Consider the following 17,801-nt stretch of genomic DNA (forward strand, 5'->3'; position numbering starts at 1 on the left):
AAAAAAAAAAAAAAAAGATGGTAAGCCACTTGGAAGATTTGGATTGGGTTTGAATGGAGGAGTCTTTGCTGAAATTATCTGACTTACATTTGAAAGGCTCATGCTGGCTGCTGTCTTGAGAATAGAAAATGGAATTGGAATAGAAGGAGATAGGAAGTGGTAAAAACAGAAGATGGGTAGAGGATACCAGTTAAGAAGTCTCACATTTGCTGATCTGCTGATTTGACATCTGGATGAAATAGAGGAGTCAAGCATGAGTTCAGGATTTTTTTTTAATGTGAATAATGAGAAGGATGAGGCTTTCCATTCACTAAAATTGGGGAAACTATGGAAAGAACATGTTTTTGGAAAAAGAGAATGAGGGCAGATTAGAGCAAGTTAAGTTTGAGAAAGCCAAGTAAAGATGTGGAGTAGCTAGTTGGATATATGCCTCCTGAATACAGGAAAATTATGTGCATTGGATATGTAAATTTGAGAATTTTGTACAGAAAAGTGGTAGACCCAATGAAGTCTCAATAAGTTGATCAAAGAAGTGATAGAGAGCCGGGTGCGGTGGCTGATGCCTGTAATCCTAGCACTTTGGAGGCTGAAGCAGGCGGATCACCAGGTCAAGAGATTGAGACCATCCTGACCCACATGGTGAAACACCATCTCTACAAAAAAAAAAAGAAAAATAAATACATAAATACGTTAAAAGAAAAAAATTTAAAAAAGAAGTAATAGAGAAGAAAGAATACTGTAGTCATTCAAAATTTGGAAGTGAGAAAGATGAAAAGGAAACAAAAAAGCAGACTGCAAAGAAGTGATGAGAAAGCAGACTGGTGAGTGTGGTGCCCAGGAGGCAAGAGAAGAAAGTATTTCAAAGAGGGTGGAGTTATCACCGTGTCTGCCTTAGTCAATCTGGACTACTATAGACAAAGTGTCATAGTTGGGTAGTTTAAAAACAATGTAAATTTCTTTCTCACAGTTTTGGTGGCTGGAAAGTCCAAGATCAAGGCGGTAACTTATTTGGTGTCTGGTGAGGGCCTGCTTCCTGGTTGTAGAAGGTTGTCTTTCTGTATCCTCACATGGTGGGGAAAGCAATCCAGTTCTCTGGTCTCTTTATAAGGGCACTAATTCCTTTCATGAGGGCTCAGCTCTCATGAGCTAATTACCTCCCAAAGGCCCCAGCTTTTATTACCATCACAATGGGGATCTGGAGTTCAACAAACAGATTTTGGAGGGGCAAATTTGTTCCATTGCACTGTAAAGTGTTGGCCCAGAAGGAGATGGCAAAATAACTCTTGGACTTAATAATACGGGGACATTGTGATGTCTGCAAAATCTATTTTAGTAGAGGGTTAGGGCAGCACACCATTTTCCTAATTGATACAGTCTTAAATTTCATTCTTGAATGTATCTAAACAGAGAAAGATGGGCTTTTGCTAGCCAGGTCATGTGTTCAACATCCTATTTTACCAATTTCAGTTACTGTTTCTTATATTCTACTCCTTTCCTCTAATTTTGTTTTCTTCCTATTGAAGTAGATTCCAGCAAATATTTGAGTAATCAACTCAGTGAGTTTATTAGAAATAATCTTCACTCTTGAAATTTCATTTAGCTGCATATAAAACTGTAGGATGATTATTATCTCTCAGCACTTGAAGCACATTACTCCATTGTCCATCTTCTTCAGCATCTAATATATTGCTCATGGAAAGTCTACAGTCAATCAAATTAAAGTATTACTTCTGTGTGGCTAATTCAGCTTTTGTCTTTATCTTCTAGGCGCTTTTTTACAATTTTGTGTATAAGTGTAGATTTATTTTGATTTTTATTCATCCTACTCAGCATGTGGTACACTCCTTTATGTGAGGCTTTGTTCTGTTTTCTTCCAGTTCTAGGGAGGTTTTGGCCAATTTTCTTTAAAATATTATGACTTTCCTGGGCCAGGTGCAGTGGCTCACGCCCATAATCCCAGCACTTTGGGAGGCCAAGATGGGCGGATCACCTGAAGTTGGGAGTTTGAGACCAGCCTGACCAGCATGGTGAAACCCCGTCTCTACTAAAACTGCAAAAAAAAATTAGGTGGGCATGGTGGTGCATGTCTGTAATCCCAGCTACTGGGGAGGCCGAGGCAGGCGAATTGCTGGAACCTGGCAGGCAGAGGTTGCAGTGAGCCAAGATCATGCCATTATGATAGAGTGAAACTCTGTCTTTAAAAAAAAAAATAAAAATTATGAATTTCCTGACAATCTGTTATTTCTCCCCTTATGAAGAAAAGCTTGTTGGGTGTACATTAGAGCCTTTCAATGTTACTAGTCTGCTTATCTCAATGCTCTTTTCCTGTTTTAGCTTTTTATCGTTCTTTGTTGAATTCTGAGTATATTCCTTGGCACCATCTTTGGGATTCTTTTGGAAAGAGATGAGTATGTGTAAATCTTTAAATAGCTATGTGTGTTTTTTACATTTCCATTATGTCTTTTCTTATTTTATATTTGTCAATTTTTGTTTTATAATTTATTTGATTTTATTGTTTATTTTTAATTGACAATAATTATACATATTCCTGGGGTACATAATGATGTTCCAGGAAATAAAATGTATAGTGATAATGTGAGGGTAATTAGCATATTCATCATCTCAAACATTTATCATTTCTCTGTGTTGGGAATTTTCAATATCCTCCTTCCACTGTTTGAAACTAGGTATTATTGTTAACTTTAGTCATCCTATAGTGATGTAGAACACTAGGACTTATTCCTCCTATCTAACTGCCATTTTATATCCCTTAAAAAATTTCTCCATATCTCTCCCTTACCCCTACCTTTCCCAGCCTCTAGTATGCTGTGTCCTTCTTTTTACTTCTATGAAATCACTGCTTTTTAAACTTCTACATGTGAGTGAGAATGTATGGTGTTTAACTTCCTGCTCCTGGCTTAATTCACTTAATATAGTGTCTTCCTGCTACATCCATGTTGCTGTGAATGTCAGGATTTCATTCTTTTTAATGGCTAAATAGTATTCCATGGTGTATATATACCGCATTTTCTTTATTCAATAATCTGTTTTTGGACACCTTGGTTGATTCCATATCATGGCTATTGTGAATAGTGCTGCAGTAAACATGGAGGTGCAAGTATTCAAAGGGCATCCAAATTGGAAAACAGGAAGTCAGATATGTTTTATAATTTCTTATTCTACCATTTAAATTGTATTCTTTATCACATTGTTTATCTTAAATATATGTTTGTTAAACTAATTTTAGGTGATTCTGTTAATTAGCACTTGATCAGGAATATACTCATCTCCTAATTGCTGAGTTGGTTATCTGTTTTCTGGTGTTAATACAGATTTTTGCTTTCAGGTAACACATTGAATTAGAGATGTATTTCTTACTGTCACTTACTCTTCATAATGTAATGCATTTCATTTGTTTCCACTAATCCTTCAAGATTTTAGTCATGAAGCAGCTCTTTTATCAGTATCTCGGGATTCCCTTCCATCTGGCAGTGGTTTTGGAAAATTCCCTGACCCAGTCACTGCACAAATAAGCTAGTTGACTGAAGTCTAATCTGGATGGCTTTCTCTGTATCCTACCCTTTCTTTAGCTAGGCATTGCTGAATAGTAGAGATTATTTTTTTCAGTATCTTTTTATGAATGGCACAACCACAGCCCCTGATTTTATGCAGGCAACCTGGAACTGGTCTCCCACTCCTCCTAGGGGAGCATCTGACACCTCACTGGAGTGTGGGACCTTTGCCCCTTTCTGTTTCAATACCTGAATTGCAGAATGACTGTGGCTTTAGACTCCATTTACCTACCACTGTGGTATTCTGTTCTGTTTCTGGTCAAAATATATGTTTATCTAGTTTTCAAGAACATAGTATTTTTTAAGCGTTTATCTTTGTATTCAGAACTGAAAATAACATTTTTTAAAAAATGAGCTCATAATGCCAAAATAATCTGAAGCACTTTATGGCTTTAATAAGTACTGCTCTCAGCCACACATTTGACAATATATGTGTATGATTTATATACATTGAATTTTTATGAAAAACATTCAATAGATTGCATTCCTTTGCTAAGAGTTCATGCTAAATGTGGTATTATTCTAACACAAAACTTTTTATTTTAATCCTCAACACAGTCTTAGATCGGATTGGTCCTATAAATAGGTGGCAACTCATTTGGCCTTATTTGTAAGATCACAGAACATTCTTTATCCTAGTATTTATTTTATCTGCCATGATATATAAATTCCACCAGAGTAATTCCCCTGAATTTGATGACTTTTTATTTTCCCCCAAGTCTTCATGAAATAAAAATAAATGTGAGGGATGGAGGAAGAGAAGCTGGTGTCTCTGCAACACTGACACCTAACAGAAAATAAGACCCTTTGGTAATGTTATTAAGATCAGGCCCCTGGAGGATGAGTCAAAAGTGCCAAAAAGGATATTGAGTGTTTCAAAGAAAGTGAGAGGGCGCCAAAAATAAACTTGATATTCCTCTTAATCTTATTTAGTTAGAAACCATGCAACAATCATTTATAAAGCTCAATTTACCTTACTGTAAACATTAGTGGAAAAATGACTTACATGTACCTATCTCTATCATCACCGAATGGTGTTCATAAAAAAGGCAGATTTAATCATAGTTGAGTAAAGAAGGAAGTTAAAAATAGATTTTCAAACGTTATCATATTTACTTTACCAACAATTTTGATTATGTGGCAACTTTATTTCTATAATTGTATGCAGCAGATCATGGTAGACATTCCTCCCCAAAGTTTTTAGTATATTCTTCTGAAAAGTTTTCCTGAGAATTTTCAGTTGACTTCTCAAGCTTCCTTGTTTTACCTTTTCTTAAATTATCTCCCTCCTTCTTTAGTGAAATGAGCCTTCCTTCAGCATAGGCAACTTATTCTTACTCCTTTCTTCATACTCAATGTTTTTTTCTCTCTTTTAGCCAACTGGGTCCTGAAGTAGCTGAAATGAGAAAAAGGCAGCAGTCCCAAAATGAAGGAACACCTGCTGTGTCTCAAGCGCCTGGAAACCAGAGGCCTAACAACACCTGTTGCTTCTGTTGGTGCTGTTGTTGCAGCTGCTCCTGGTATGTCATGTTACCTATAGGATGCCACACCCAGGCTTGGCAGGCACTAGTGTGAACATGCATGCCAAATCTTAGAACTGTAGAAACTTCTCAACATGTCTTTTTTTGTTCTTTCTTTGCAAGTAGGACTTACTGAAGACTATCATTGGTTTAATGTAAACACTTCACAAACAAAAATATATAATATTTCCCCAAAATCTACATTTAAATTGATCATGGGTAAAAAAATGAAGAAGTGTTTTAGATCATGTTTTTCTCCATCCATGCTTCTTAAAGATGTGGGTAAAAATAAGATTTTAGTTATATATGTATTTATCAATAAGCAATATTCTCCAATGTTACAGATAGTTAAAAACATTAATAAAAAACATTAGTAATATTGCATGTAGTATTGAATGTGGGTTTTTTTTTTTTTTAGTTATCTGCTGTTACTTGATAGAGTGTTGAGCATACAGCTGCATGACCAGATAACTGTAAGTCAGGGTGGCAACCTCTGCCCAGAATTCTTGCCAATAAAGACAGAGAGAAAAAGGTCACAGACTCACAATCACCTATCGAAAAGGTCAGTGGCTGTGCTTGGAATGATGGCCAACTCCGTCCATTGAAAAATCCTGAAATTAAAGCCAGAGAACATACTTCCATTGGAGTGTTATCACTGGCAGGCTCTGGGACATCATGCAAACTCATTATAATCTCTTTGTTCTTTGATTTCCTCATTGGCAAAATAATGAAGAATTAAAGAAGCCAATCCCCAAGGTGCCATCTAGTACTAAACCTCCATGATCCAGGGAACTCAGAGAACCTGCTTGAGTTCCAAATTCACAAAGTGCCTAACATTTATGCAGATGAGATTCTTCAAGGGGATGCTAGACTTTATGGAACTTCCTTTGAACCATACATTTTGAGGTCTTTTAAAATCCAGATAAGAAGTGGGTCTTCTAGCCCAGCAGTGAGTGATCTTCTAGGTCACCCCAGCCTAATTCAGAACCTAAAGAAAGGCCCATATGTGTGAGTCATCTCTCTGTGTTTTATGTCTACATTTCCCCAACATATATTGAGGTTTCTTTTTTGATACAGTGGCAAAATGTTATATCATTGTGGCCAAAATAGAAGGTAAAAAGAGCTGTGCTAGAGTGGTACCCTTGGTGATGGAGAAGCTCCATCCACTCTAGAAAACTCCAGTTCCAGAAAACCATCAGATATTGCAGTAATCTGGAAAGCTTAAGTACTTTTTATAAATATCAATATTTATTCCCAGATGATGATTCTTTGTTAGAGAAAGTCATACTGCATTAGTCTGTTTTCATACTGCTATAAAGAAGTACCTGAGACTGGGTAGTTTATAAAGAAAAAGAGTTTTAATGGGCTTACAGTTCCACAGGGCTGGGGAGGCCTCAAAATCATGTCAGAAGGCAAAGGAGGAGCAAAGGCACATCTTACATGGTGGAAGGCAAGAGTGTGTGTGGAGTGGAACTGCCCTTTATAAAACCATCAGATCTCATGAGATTTATTCACTGTCACGAGAACAGCATGGGAAAAAAAAAATCCCCACGATTCAGTTACTCCCCACCATGACCCTCCCAAGACATGTGGGGATTATGAGAGCTATAATTCAAGATGAGATTTGGGTGAGGACACAGCCAAACCATATCACATACATAATTTGTTTTCTTATACTCTTAAGCCTTAATAATTTAAGATGGAGGAAACAGAGTTTGAGATGAAGTAAATATTTCAATCATAGTTGTGTAATCTTTTTCTGTATCATGCCTTAAGAGATTATCTAGGCCGGGCGCGGTGGCTCACGCCTGTAATGCCAGCACTTTGGGAGGCCGAGGCGGGTGGATCACAAGGTCAAGAGATCGAGACCATCCTGGGTCAACGCGGTGAAACCCCGTCTCTACTAAAACTACAAAAAATTAGCTGGGCATGGTGGCGCGTGGCTGTAATCCCAGCTACTCAGGAGGCTGAGGCAGGAGAATTGCCTGAACCCAGGAGGCGGAGGTTGTGGTGAGCCGAGATCGCGCCATTGCACTCCAGCCTGGGCAACAAGAGTGAAACTCCGTCTCAAAAAAAAAAAAAAAAAAAAAAAAAGAGATTATCTAGCTCAGATCTTAATCCATGAAGTACCATGTAGTGACTTACTATAGTGACTCTGAAGTCAGATTGTCCGGGTTCAAATCTTGTCCTCACCCATCTTTATCTGTGTGACTTCAGCAAGTTAGGTAAATGCTGGTAATAAAAATCCCTGCCTCATAAGATTGTTGTAAAATTAAATGAGATAAATATATAACAAGCTGAGAACAGTGTCTGACATATAGTAAGCGTTTAATAAGAGTTAGCTCTCTGGGCTATGGGGCACTTCATATTGGAAAAATAAGATCACTTTAAAGAGGAAATGACTTTAAATAATGTTTAAAAAAAGATGTTTGTAGCTATAACACAAAAATTATCTTGGAAAAGAAAGCCATTTTATTTTAAATTCTGTATAAAACATCACCAATATATTGTTACACAGGGTTGAGGAATATACTTCTTGTGCTCGTTTGCACTATACAAGATTCCTGTAATCAGTAAAGGGTTTTCTTTAGCTGCCAAAACTTATTGCTGAACTGCTTTTGGATTAAAACACCAGAACAGATAGAATACTGATACTTTATGTATTAGCTGCCATATAGGTATTTAGTGAGTTTTGCTTTTATCAATTTTTAAATGATATATAAAATAACAAAACATTTAACATGGGCACATAAGCATGAGATTGTTGCAGTACACAGACAGTGGATGGAGAACAAAACAGCTTTTGGAAGCTGCATCCACTCTCTACACCTCCAGAGTGGATCCCCAAACACTGGGTACATTGGGTGCATTGGCTGCATTGGCTGCATGCTCTGTTAGCTCTAGACTAGCACACTCTTGTCAGGAACTGCATTTGTTGTCAATGAACATTGGATGCCTGAGTCTAGGCCATAAGATGTACAGTCTATAAATTTACAAGTCCTTCTATATATGATAAATGGTAGATAATTTATAATTATTATAAACCACTTTATTTTTATTTATTTACTTATTTATTTATTTATTTATATCTGAGACAAAATCTGCTCTGTCACCCAGGCTTGATTGCAGTGGCACAGTCACAGCTCACTTCAAGCTCTAACTCCTGGGCTCAAGTGATCCTCTCTCCTCAGCCTCCCCAGTACTGGGACTACAGGTGCATGCCACCCAACCTGGCTAATTTTTTTTTTTTTTTTTTTTTAGTGGAGTCTTGGTATGTTGTTCAGGCTGGTCTTGAACTCCTGGGCTCAAGCAATCCTCATGCCTCAGCCTCTCAAAGTGCTGGGATTACAGGCATGAGCCACTGTGCCTGGCCATTGAATTTTTTAAAAAGGATAAAAGTTAATGTTCCTTAAACTATTAATTTTAATTATGATTACATTGTCTTATTGCAAATGAAAATGTCCTTCACCCATATGTTTTTAAAATATCATTATTTTTGTACATCAAGTTTAGAAAAAAAAAATGTAAAGGCTTTTTGGAGTGAAAATAAAAAGAAATAAATGTCCTTCAGATTTTCCAGGCTAGGTCAAAGGGGCAGAACAAAAAGAAACACTAAAATTGTAATTTAAGGACTAAAAAAAAGTTAGAAATCAAAATATGAAGTTAACTGTCATTCGTGAATGGGAGCAGTTGTCATGTGGCTGAATTTACTTCCTTTTAAGGAAATAGAGTGGTAGGAAAATAAATTTCTCTATCTGGTAATAAATACCTCATCCTAGCTTCATGTTATGGGTTTTATAAATCATGTAATATTTCCCTCAAATTTGCACTTCTAATTCATATTTCATTGTCAGCTCTTCTCTCATTTTTAAATTGATTCCTGTCTTTATAACATTACCACCACATTTTTTGGGGGAAGGACACAGAGGATGAGTACATAACTGCTGAATGTTTCCACAGTTTCTTTCAAAATTCTAAACTGTTTAGAAGACTTCATAGTGACTTAAGCTGATCTATTCTCTAGCTCTGTCATAGAGGCACTTTCTCCCCAATATCAGCCTCTCTCCTTATCTCCCTTTTCTCCTCATAGCCCTTGCAATAAAAGAAGATAACACAGGAGGATGAGGTTTAGAACCATTAATAGCCTTAAATACACAAGCAATGGATGCCCAAATCCAGAGCATAAAATGGGCAATCTATAAACGTGCAAGACCTTCTATTCATGGTCAAACAGCTTTTGGAAGCTGCATCAACTCTCTACACCTCTAGAGTGTATGGGGAAAAAAATCTCATGATTAAATTACCTCCTACCATGTCCCTCCCATGGCACATGAGGATTAAGCTAGGGTGAAGAGACCATTTTGTCAAGACTATTTGTCTGCAGGTTCAAGGTTGACAGTGTCAAGTGGAATGTCTTGCTTCTTCAGATAGCAACTTTCTTCCCTTTTCTTTCTTTTTTTTTGAGATGGAGTTTCGCTCTTGTTACCCAGGCTGGGGTGCAATGGCATGATCTCGACTCACTGCAACCTCCGCCTCCTGGGTTCAAGCAATTCTCCTGCTTCAGCCTCCCGAGTAGCTGGGACTACAGGTGAGCACCAGCATGCCCAGCTAATTTTTGTATTTTTAGTAGAGACGGGGCTTTACCTTGTTGACCAGGATGGTCTCGATCTCTTGACCTCATGATCCACCCGCCTTGGCCTCCCAAAGTGCTGGGATTATAGGAGGCATGAGTAACCACACCTAGCCCTTCCCTTTTCTTTATAAGAAAGAAATCTTTGAAAGATACTGAAGGTTTCTCTCAAACTGCCTTCAGTCAGGACAGCATGAAGCAGTGAGGTTGTTCAGACACTCACATGTGAGATAACACATATAAAAGTGCAGTGCAGATTAGAAACTGCTCGGTGCTTAAAAAAAAGGAGGAGCATCAAAATGGCCATAGGAAAGGTAGAGCTTTCAAATTTTATTTTGAGCTTAAAGCTCATTTTCAAATTATCCTATGAACTCTTATAACATCATTCAGAGGCTACATTAAAATAACCCAGGTTACTTTTTCACATAGAATTTTCAGGTACTAATTAATCCCTCTTTTAATACTGGATGCTTCTGTGGGTATCCCATCAAGCAAAACAGGGTTCTCTGTGTGTTTTGCCTTAAAAAATTAGAACTCCCCAGCCAGGCACAGTGGCTCATGCCTGTAATCCCAGGACTTTGGGAGGCTGAGGCAGGTGGATCATGAGGTCAGGAGTTCAAGACCATCCTGGCCAATTTCACTCTGTCTCTACTAAAAATACAAAAAATTAGTTGTGTGTGGTGGTACACACCTGTAGGTACTTAGGAGACTGAGGCAGGAGAATCGCTTGAACCGGGAGGCGGAGGTTGCAGTGAGTTGAGATCTCACCACTGCACTCCAGCCTGGGAGACAGAACAAAACTCCATTTAAAAAAAAAAAAAAATTAGAATTCCAGAAACCTCAGCTACCATCTCAAAATATTTACGTTGCCCTCTGCTTGGCACATCATGGTGGTAAGATGATGGGCTGTGGAGAGGAGAGGAATAAAGTAATACTGGCCAGAGCCCTGGCTCCAGCTTGCAGTTTCCAAGAGAATAGTTCTGTCTTTATCTACTTTATAAATTAGACTTAGTTATAAGCTTTTATTTGAAAAAAAAAAAAAAAAACAATGGAAAATGTTGTGTCTACGTTTATAGGTCAGGAAACTGATGGCTTGCCCGATGTTGGTAGACCCGTCAGGGATCACGGTGGAATTTAAATTCAAGCCTCGGAATGCCTAGTCCATTGTTTGGTTCACTTTAATGTGACACTTCCAAACTTTTCATTTCCAGGTTTGATATGAGCCATTTCCAAATACAACTTTCCCATTTGAATTCACAATCTCACGTACTCCCGGGTACTGCCCATGAGATTTGGCCCACTGCACTGGACTCTTCTCAGACTCTTCTCCAGAGATTGGTCACAGACTGAATTTAGTAAATTAACTAGCCTTTTGAAAGCTATAATTGTCTCCCTTTTGGATACATTAGTTCTCAGACTTTCCAGACCATGGGATGGATCTCACTAAGTAAATGTTAAGTGCTTCATAAATATGCTTTGGGCTGCCTCTCCCTCCATTTCTAACAAGTACCATGGCCTCTATAATTCAAAACAGTGCAAAAATAATGTCTCGTTTTATCCTCTGATGCTGTCACACTTTAGCTTTCTGCCAAAGGAAATACTAAGATGCATGCTTTAAAAGTCAAAGGATATTTTTTGAAAGGAAAAACAAAAATCCATGCCTGCACCATGGTGAAGAAACCACTCCCTGGAAATAAAACTACTCACACATGCAAGGTGAATCATTTCATCTGCGGCACCAGGGAATAAATGGTTTCCTCTGTTCCTGTCAACCTCAGAGAGCTGATTCATCTCACATGGCAGAATATGTTGTTCTGCAGAATAACTCACACTGCACAGGATTTCCAGAGTATTTGTAGACAGACCATCATACATATCACTTACAAAGAAGTGATATAGAAGTCTACAGTTTGGAAACTCCATCTTGCCACAGCACGGGTAAATTTCCTCAATGTTTTTATCAGTTATATCAACTTTACACAATCAGAAGACAACTATCAAAATGAACCCGTTTCTCAGGCCATATACACAAAACCAGAGTGGATATTAGGACTGTGGACTAATGGAAGTTAACAGTAGAAGAAGGCTTACTCTGGTGAAGAAGTCCAGAGTCCCAAAAGAACAGGAGGAAGAAACTGTAGATAAGGAGGTGGCAGGCTGGGCTTGGTGGCTCACGCCTATAATCCCAGCACTTTGGGAGGCCAAGGAGGGTGGATCACCTGAGGTCAGGAGTTCAGGACCAGCCTGACCAACATGGAGAAACCCCATCTCTACTAAAAATACAAAATTAGCCAGGCGTGGTGGCGCATGCCTGTAATCCCAGCTACTTCGGAGGCTGAGGCAGGAGAAGCACTTGAACCCAGAAGGCGGAGATTGTGGCAAGCTAAGATTGTGCAATTGCACTCCAGCAACAACAGCAAAACTCCGACTGAAAAAAATAAATAAGAGGTGGCAGTGCATTTGGCAACGGGGCTCTCTGCACGATAAGGTCTGCTGACCCCAGACATGCCAGTCAGTTTCAAGGTTCAGATATGGACCAAAAAAACTCAAATTTAGCCAAAGCTGGCTCACTCTATATGGCAATTTGGTGAGGACCATCTCTGTCTGGATGGGCCAGGATGTACCAGAGCTTCAGGGATGACCTTGGGCTGGTGCTGTTCATACCCATGGCCACGGCTCCCTCTGCCCTAGACAAGGCTGAACACATGAAAGGTCAGAGTTTGACTCACTAACCCACTGAACAATTTCTTACACAAGTGATTCTCTTGTCTGCACCATATTGTTGTTTTTTAGGTTAATACCTTCAGTAAAATTATATTACATAGATCTTGTATTTTAATTCACAAAACTCCATATTGCTCATTGCTGCCAGGCATTTTTGTAAACAAATAACTGAAGTTTCATGCATTGAGATGGCAAAAAATACCTTTTGGGTTACATTATTTGGCCAGCGTTAGTGGTTGTTTAACAAACATTTGTTAAATGGGTGATGGATTTGGATTTGCCAATTGAGTCTACTTTATGAAATATAAAAACTTGTGTCACAGAAATTCCTTTCAAAAATTAGATGCACATTCTTCCAGGCCACCAGATTATTTTATGCACCATTTTTCTTCATGTTCCCGTGTGTGTGTGTGTGTGTGTGTGTGTGTGTGTGTGTGTGTGTTAGAGGTAGTAGTACTAATTAGTAGTAAAGAGGGGCATGAATTTGGGGAGGGAGCACTAAGTCTGTTTAGTATTTCTGGGATATAAAGTCAAGAAGGACAAAATAGAAAACTAGGGAGATAGGCAATGACAAATAATCAAATGTCTTTTACACCTTATTAAGAAGTTTATACCTTTTTAGGAAGCAATCGAAGAGTTTTAAGTAAGGAGGGGACAAATCCATTTTATGTTTTAAGTATTCTCCTGAGGGAATGGAAAATGTTTGGAAGGAAAATACAAAAAGTAAGGAGGATACTAAGAGACTTTTATAATAGCCTTCGTGAGAGATGGTGGGGCCCAACATAAAGAGATAATAAAAGGGATGAAGAGAAGTTCATATTCACTAAAAAATGAGGACATACTGCCAAGAATTAGTGATATGTGAGAAAGAGAAGGATGACTCTATATTGCTTGAGCGAATGGCTGGGTGGTTGTTGATCCCATCAAATGAGAGGATACTGCAATAGGAAGTCATTTAGGCCAAGGATGAGAAGACAAGCTCAACTTGCTCTGATTGAGGTACCTAGAAGTTAGTTGTAGAAATGAATTTGAAGCTTGCAAGGCAAGCCTGGATGAAATATGACAATCTGGGATTCATTAGTTGCAAGAGATGAGAATGCTGAGCCCTGGCAAGTATTCCAAGGTGACGAGCAGGGAGCTACAAACAGAAAGGACACACTACATTTAAAGAACAACGGAGGAATGGGAGCGTTGCAAACACAGAACGTGGAGAAGAGGCGAGGTGAGAAATGACATGCAAAACACAGCAAAGGGGCCGGGCGCAGTGGCCCACAACTGTAATCCTAGTGCTTTGGGAAGCCAAGGCAGGAGGACAGCTTGAACCCAGGAGTTTGAGACCAGCCTAGGCAACACAGTGAGACCCCCATCTCTACAAAAAATTTTAAAAACTAGCTGAGCGTGGTAGTACACGCCTGTATTCCCAGTTACTGGGGAGACTGAGGTAGGAGGATGATCCAAGCCCAAGAGTTAAGGCTGCAGTGAGCCATGATCGCACCACTGCCCTCCAGCCTGAATGAGACCCTGTCTCAGAAAAATCAAACGTAGCCAAGGACTGCTATAGAAGCCAAGAGAGTTTAGAGTTTCACAATAGGAAGTTTGAATTTGCAGATACACCAAAGAAGTTCAATGCAGTAAGAATCATAAAACATCTTGTGATTTGACCAACCGGGGGTCTTCTCAGTGAACTTTGAAAGAACCAAACTTCTGTGTAAGACATACAACAAGGAAGAACTTGGAGAAAGAACCGCTACTGACAGAGAAAATGAGTGAGCCTCTCTTTAAAGGCTCTAAGACACCATGCTCCTTCTGGGTAGAGGTTTGGTTTGAGGGAAGTTGGAGTTTCCTTCCTGACTCATTCAAAGCAAATTATTCATTTTCCAAGGCAATTTGAAGTTCAACGGTTCCAAATCCAGGTCAACTTTATTAGCTATCTGGACAATATTTAAGAACTTCCTCCAGCAAATTCCAATCAATAATGCAAAAATGAGGTTGACTTCTTGGCTATCCTTTCCCATAAAATTTCATAGTTGTGTTATATCTGATTAAAGTAAGTATTAACCCTATTTTTGCTTCCCTCATTAAAATTCTTCATTATTTCTTTTGGGCTTACCCTACTGTCTTTCCTGGTCTAGGTGTGGTAGACCTGTTACAATCTGCCTGCTATTTTAGGACATCATTCAAGAATTACTTGTTCTCTTTTTTTTGTCAGATAAGACAATCAAATTCACTTTCTGTGAAAATGAAATTGATTTTATAATAATTCTGCTGGACTGTTATAAATGCTATAATTTCCAATGCTATAAAATCCATATCTATTTCAGATATTAATATATTATGTATTAATGTACATCTTTTTGCATGGGAGCATCTGTTCCTAAGTGAAACACAAATTTCTGTCAAAGCAATATACTTTCTTTTTTTTTTTTTTTTTTTTTTTTTTGAGACAAAGTCTTGCTCTGTCAACCAGACTGGAGTGTAGTGGCACAATCTTGGCCCACTGCAACTTCTGCCTCCCATGCTCAAGGGATTCTCTTATCTCAGCCTCCCAAGAAGCTGCCACTACAGGCACGTGCCACCATGCCTGGCTAATTTTTGTTTTGTTTTGTTTTTTGTATTTTTAGTGGAGACAGGGTTTCACCATGTTGGCCAGGCTAGTCTCAAACTCCTGACCTCAAGTGATCCACCCGCTTTGGCCTCCCAGTGCTGGGATTATAGGTGTGAGCCACCAAGCCCAGCTAAAGCAATATGGATTATTTAAAAGTACAGAGCCATTTAGCCGCCAATTCCACATGGAAGAGTAACTTCATTTGTTTCGTTCTAGAGGTAGTCTTGCCCAATATTTGACAATTACACACAAATTCTAATGGAATGTCTTCCTCATGGAAAGCCGACTTTCAAGAGGCTATATGGGATAAGGACAGAACAATGGCACTGGAATTAGACAGACCTGAGTACATTCCACATGTAACTATGAAACCTTGGGCAAGTTACTTACTCCCTCTGAGCCTCAGTTTCTTCCTCAGTAAAATGTGATTACTAATGTACATAAATCCCTGCATAATCCTTTATTGATAGGTATTATTTCTGTCCCTTTACAAGTCTCAGGCCCAGAGGAATTTGCCAGACTGTGTAGGATCTGGCTATTGCAGGCTTGGCAGTGTTCTGTTCGCATGTTGTCCGTTAAGGTGGTAGATGCTGTTTCTGCAGTCTGTATCACTTCGCCCTTTCTCCCCAACTCTCACGTTAATCAGCACAGGTATAGGTCAGAGCAGCCCTGGAGCATGCACTGCACAGCCGCAGGACTCCCAGAATGTTGTAACTTTTATATAGCAGGGTTTAGTTTCTCTACACATCAAGATTGTTGCGTTCCATCATGTCAGTTCCCAAGGAAGCCCCGCACATTCATCCCGTTCAGATTCACACACACACGCTGAAAAATGTAAGGGAAGGGATGAATGGGTAGATGAATGACCAACCCTGCCAGCTATCAGATATATTTCTGAATATTCGCTGCTAGGTTTTTCATTCTCTTTTTTTTATGATAGGGACTTAGGCTTCCAAAGTCAGAAGCTTGAGCTCCAGCTGAACTAATGCACTTGACACAGATGATCTCATGCCATTTTAATAACAGTAACACTGTTATTTCTCCTAACTAAAAAGAAGTCCATTTGGCCTTTTCACATCTAAGATATTTGCTTTCCCACTAAGGTATCAACTAACTTAATTATGAATTACAGGAAAAATTACAGTGTGTTGAAGGAATAGCTTAAAATAGGATTTTAATCAGTGTGAGAACCCATGTATAGAAGATTCTGATAATTGGCGTGGTTTTTTTGGTTTGCCTTTTTTTTTTTTTTTTTTTTTTGAGACAGTCTCACTCTATAGCCCAAGCTGGAGTGCAGTGGCGCCATCTCGGCTCACTGCAACCGACACCTGCAGGGCTCAAGCGATTCTCATGCCTCAGCCTCCTGAGTAGCTGGGGCTACAGGTGCATGCTGGCTAATTTTTTGTATTTTGGTAGAGGTGGGGTTTCGCCATGTTGCCCAAGGTGGTCTCAAACTCCTGAGCTCAGGCCATCTGCCTGCCTTAGCCTCCCAAAGTGGTGGGATTACAGGTGTGAGCCATGACGCCTGGCCTGGTGTGTATTATATAAAGTATATCTTTGTATTCAGACTTATTCTCTTAACTTTAAGGAAAAATAAAGAAACCCTATTTATGCCAAATAAAGTATTGCTTATCTAACTGAACATAATTGTACAGAGTAGATTTTTATTTTCACCATGTAATTACTTGTTAAATGAAGTTGGCATTCCAAATCAAATCAATGTGTCCATGAACTGAAAATGCAGGGCTTGGGATTTCAAATGAAAATCTGATATAGATAAAAAGAAGCAATTTTTGATACCCGTCTTTTTGAATGGATGCATATATAGAAAGAAATTGCAACTGAGAGAGGGAGAGAATCAGAGAATGAAGAAATTTTGTCTTCCCTTTTCCATGGGTCAAAAGAAGAAAGGAATGTTTCCATACCACACAAACTGGAATTGAAATAGTGTGGAGAATCCATTCTCAGGATGGCTCTCTTAAAATACTTTAAATCAAAAACATTTCCTACCTATTAATAGTTAAACCCTTTTCTAATTTATTTGTTCTAAGAATGGATGACCTAAGTTCCATATTATCCCAGCATGAGACAGTAGAATGCAAAATGACTTCTTATCAGAAAGAATAAGGACAATGTGAATAAAGTTATGCCTGGCTGTTTTTAAGACTAAAGTATTCCTAAATCAAATGATTTTGGGCCAGGGTCTATTCAGAGTATTTTTTAAATACCAAAAAGGAAAAATGGTTGCAGTTATGCAAACCTCCCAAGATTAAGCCTGAGTTTGTTTATTATACTCACAGAAAAACTGAATGATGCCTTTTAGATTCCTTAGAAAGGTATAATTTTCAACACTCCTTAAGTGAATGAATAGTTTTTTCCCCCCCAAATAAGGATATTTACCCACAGAAACTTTTTTTTTCAGTTTTTCCTTTTTTCTGAGTTGGTTAAAATGTTGTATTTATAAAGGTAACACAGCCATCTAGTGGAGAGATATTTAATAGCCGATTATTTTACTTGAGTTTAAGTTTATGAAACAAAAGCTTAAACCAAATTAAATACTTGTTTTATGACACATGGTACATGATTACAAAATGTGGAGTGAGTCTTTAGAGGGGCAACCTGAGGTATTTTTAGGCAAGTGTTTTATAACATTTTTAGACACAAAGTTCTAACCACTGTTCCCATCCCCACACACCCCACTCAAAACCATACTTACTATAAAAACATAGAAATGAAAGAGGTGACATTCA

At 38.6% G+C, this 17,801-nt stretch overlaps 1 protein-coding gene across 1 annotated transcript in view; it reads left to right on the plus strand.

The window, feature by feature from the left end:
• RGS17 (regulator of G protein signaling 17) overlaps window positions 1–17,801 on the plus strand; it is a 118,751-nt gene that overhangs the window by 79,754 nt on the left and 21,196 nt on the right. Inside the window, exon 2 of the mRNA XM_017538952.2 lies at window positions 4,949–5,092. Coding sequence (XP_017394441.1) covers window positions 4,974–5,092 — 119 coding nt within the window. The 5' untranslated portion in view covers window positions 4,949–4,973. The remainder of the gene's footprint in view (window positions 1–4,948; window positions 5,093–17,801) is intronic.

The sequence above is a fragment of the Cebus imitator genome, unplaced genomic scaffold (genome assembly GCF_001604975.1).
Source record: "Cebus imitator isolate Cc_AM_T3 unplaced genomic scaffold, Cebus_imitator-1.0 Scaffold6, whole genome shotgun sequence".
NCBI lineage: Eukaryota > Metazoa > Chordata > Mammalia > Primates > Cebidae > Cebus > Cebus imitator.